Source organism: Leuresthes tenuis, unplaced genomic scaffold, assembly GCF_036924035.1.
Source record: "Leuresthes tenuis unplaced genomic scaffold, fLeuTen1.0.hap1 SCAF_2, whole genome shotgun sequence".
Classification (NCBI taxonomy): Eukaryota; Metazoa; Chordata; class Actinopteri; order Atheriniformes; family Atherinopsidae; genus Leuresthes; species Leuresthes tenuis.
Genome location: NW_027325356.1, coordinates 27,628,003 through 27,630,990, shown reverse-complemented (window position 1 = coordinate 27,630,990; position 2,988 = coordinate 27,628,003). Strand labels below are relative to the sequence as shown.

The following is a 2,988-nucleotide window of genomic DNA, read 5'->3' as shown; positions in this document are numbered from 1 at the left end:
AACAGGTCTGTCATTATGATATAAGACACACTCGCGCACACACTCACCCACAAACAGGTGCTCTAATGTTTCTAGATGAAGGCACATAAACCCATTGAAGGTCACAGTAAGGCAGATTCACAGCACTAAGGAGAAACCGTAGACCGTAAAAATTAGCAAAGGAACAGTCCAGACTTTGAGTGGTCTGCTGTTTTACAGAATCTATGTTTAGGACTGTCCTGTCTTCCTCTGTCTGGAAGGAAGAGAGCAGGGGAGAAAGGTTGAGGATGGTTGAGGATAGAGAGAAAAGATGTTCATGTGTAGTGCTGACACACATCCCACCCCTGTTTTCCTTGTGACCTTTTCCTTTGCAGACAGGGAGTGAGAGTTTCTCACAATCATTAGTAAACTAGCAGCACTGAGAATGAAGAAAGTCTTTTTTTGTTTTTAATCCACATCTCCCATGAAAGTCCTTTGCATTTTTCTCATCAGCCCACCTTAAGACAGAGTGTTTTTCGGAAGGAACATTTGACTGCTCACAAAGCAACATTTTTCATACATTTCTGTTACCCAGATATGTAATTTTGGCAACATACAGTATATATCACTCAAAAAGAGCAGCAGTACTCTGACAGTTGATTTTGCATCATTTTGGAATCAGCAAACCATAATGTAAATCACAGTTTGTTCAGTTGCCATTCATTGCATTACCTCAGAAAACAAGATACCACAAAAAGAACCAATCTGCACACACAGCAGCAGCTGCATTCCATTGGATCACAACAAACTGGATTTGATTAGCAGTAGTTTGACATAATACCCTGTACACCCATGTACATTCTTATACTTTATGGTTCTGCTGCGCAGAGGTGTAACCACTCTGTCCTCTATTCTTGTCCCTGAGTCTTCTAACTTTATCTAAATAGATCCGCTGCACCTCACTGTCCACATGTGTTCCACAATACATCCACCTCTTGTCACCTAAAGACATTCAACTTGTAAGTATCGGTTAAAGGGAGCTTCAGCCAAATTCTGTGTTTGCGATGAGCTTAAATACACACCTCCTAGCAGAAGGGCAGAGAATACTGCACAGCATCTGCCTCACACTTGCTGTACACACACAACAAACATGTAGTCACATACTGTAGAGAGACTCTGAACTAACAATGCACAAACAGCAAACACAGCTTCAGTGTCTCAGCTCGATGTATCACACAGAGGTGACTTAATGGAGTGTCAGGTTGTGCAGGGTTGTGGCTTGGAGTGACTTTGCATGTGTGTGTTCAGGTCCGCGTGTACGCATATTTCTCTTTGTGAGGACTTGTATGGATGTGCATTCCTGTGTTAAGTAAGGGCGTACTCAAACGTCCCTTTCTCAAGCCCCTCAATGCCATCAGCCCAGTTGGAAGAGGGCATGCTGCTGTAGGGGTCCAGCAGGATCCTGAAACATCTTACTATCAGCAGCCCCAAGAACACCAGTAGCATCCCCACAAAAGCAAATGCTGTCTTCTGCTCCAGAGTCAGAGAGTGCGCCATCATGTCGTTTCCGCTCATAGCAGCAAGGGAGTGGTTGTAGTGGACGCTGCTCATGGTAAACCAACATCTAGGTGCCTCATCTCTCCTCTGATGGGGTCAGGCATTTCGAAGCCTGCATGTTACCTGGACAGGGGTTAAATGATGGCGTCCGATTAGTTCTGTTTTGCCTCTTGTGCGGCAATCTGTTTTATCCACCTATTAAATCACAGTAAATGCAGACACTATGTATACTGAAAGGAATAGGAAATACAGATTTTCCACATTTAAATGTGGAGCTACACCAAAGGCTACTGGTGTCTAAATATAGCCTCTTTGAAATTAGGTATAAGAGATGTTCGGACATCACTCCCACCTTGTCCCTCCTGGAATTTGACCGAAAATTGCAAAAAAAATCAAACATAAAACAAATAAGTGGTAAAGACTTTCTGAAAATAGATGCAGGGAAATGAGCCAGGTTAGAATTACAGTGTGTCGCAGTGCATGGCCAGCTGTTAAACGTAAACAAAGCTTGAACTTCTAAATGAAAACATCACATCTCATGAAGATGCAATGTTCCATATATTTGGTTTTGAAGAAGGAGATCTCTACCTGTTGCGTGTGAGCAGATGCCTGCCAGACAGGGTAATTCCATTAGGCAGTAAAAGAGCGACAGTAATTCACCACACATAATCACCAAATTGGTTCGGTCACACAAGTGGATGTCTGCCTTTGTCATTCTTTTCCTCCCAAATCTTTCATATGAACACCAGCAGCAGGTGGCTCGAGAGTGAGGAGGGGGGCTGGATGAGAGAGGAAGGATGCATGTAGACAGCGGCTGGAAAATGAACAGAGAGAATGGTGAAAGAGATGAGGGGAGAACGAAGTAGAATGATGAGAAGGATACTGCACAAGTATGCTGAGGGAGACAAGAGAGAGGGAGGGAGTGAGGTAGGGTGAAAGAGAAGGACTGCATTGACAGATTCTCCAGTGAGGATGTCTCAAAAAGAAAAAGCAGGCATCTCACCATCATTATCGTGCCATCCTTACAGACCTGTTGCTGCCGTTTCTTGCGAACAACTTCTCCTCCTTGGAGCTCTCAAACATATTTCCATTATTCTGTCCATCGCTGGCATATCGGATCCGTGAGGCTAACAGTCCATCTAAGCAAAAAAAGCAAGAGGTAAAGAGAGAAACAGAGGAGCAAGGGAGAGGCAGGATCAATCTATTATACGCGTCTCTTCTGAGAGATACAGCTCCTGTCCTAGTGCTGCTTTACTTGCTGCCTCTTGCTCATTATCATTCTGTTTCTCTATCTCTCCCTCTAGAAGCACGCACGCTTGCTCCTGCTGCATGGCAACCACTTGTTAGTCTCATTCAGCTGCTCTGCTGCCTCAGTCATTCACAACAGTCCCCCCCTCAGCAACACCAGGATGGATGCAGCAGCATAAACAAGTAATCTTCCTCTGCTGTGTCTTCACCCCTTGTTCTCTCCTC

At 44.3% G+C, this 2,988-nt stretch overlaps 1 protein-coding gene across 1 annotated transcript; it reads right to left on the bottom strand.

Moving 5' to 3' along the window:
* Positions 1–2,766, bottom strand: ctxn2 (cortexin 2). Its single transcript, XM_072381281.1, has 2 exons — positions 2,519–2,766; positions 1–1,638 (listed from the first exon to the last, which is right to left on the bottom strand). The coding sequence occupies exon 2, from the start codon at positions 1,567–1,569 to the stop codon at positions 1,324–1,326; it is 246 nt and encodes an 81-aa protein (XP_072237382.1). The 5' UTR covers positions 1,570–1,638; positions 2,519–2,766; the 3' UTR covers positions 1–1,323.
* Between the last annotated feature and the right edge of the window lie 222 nt (positions 2,767–2,988).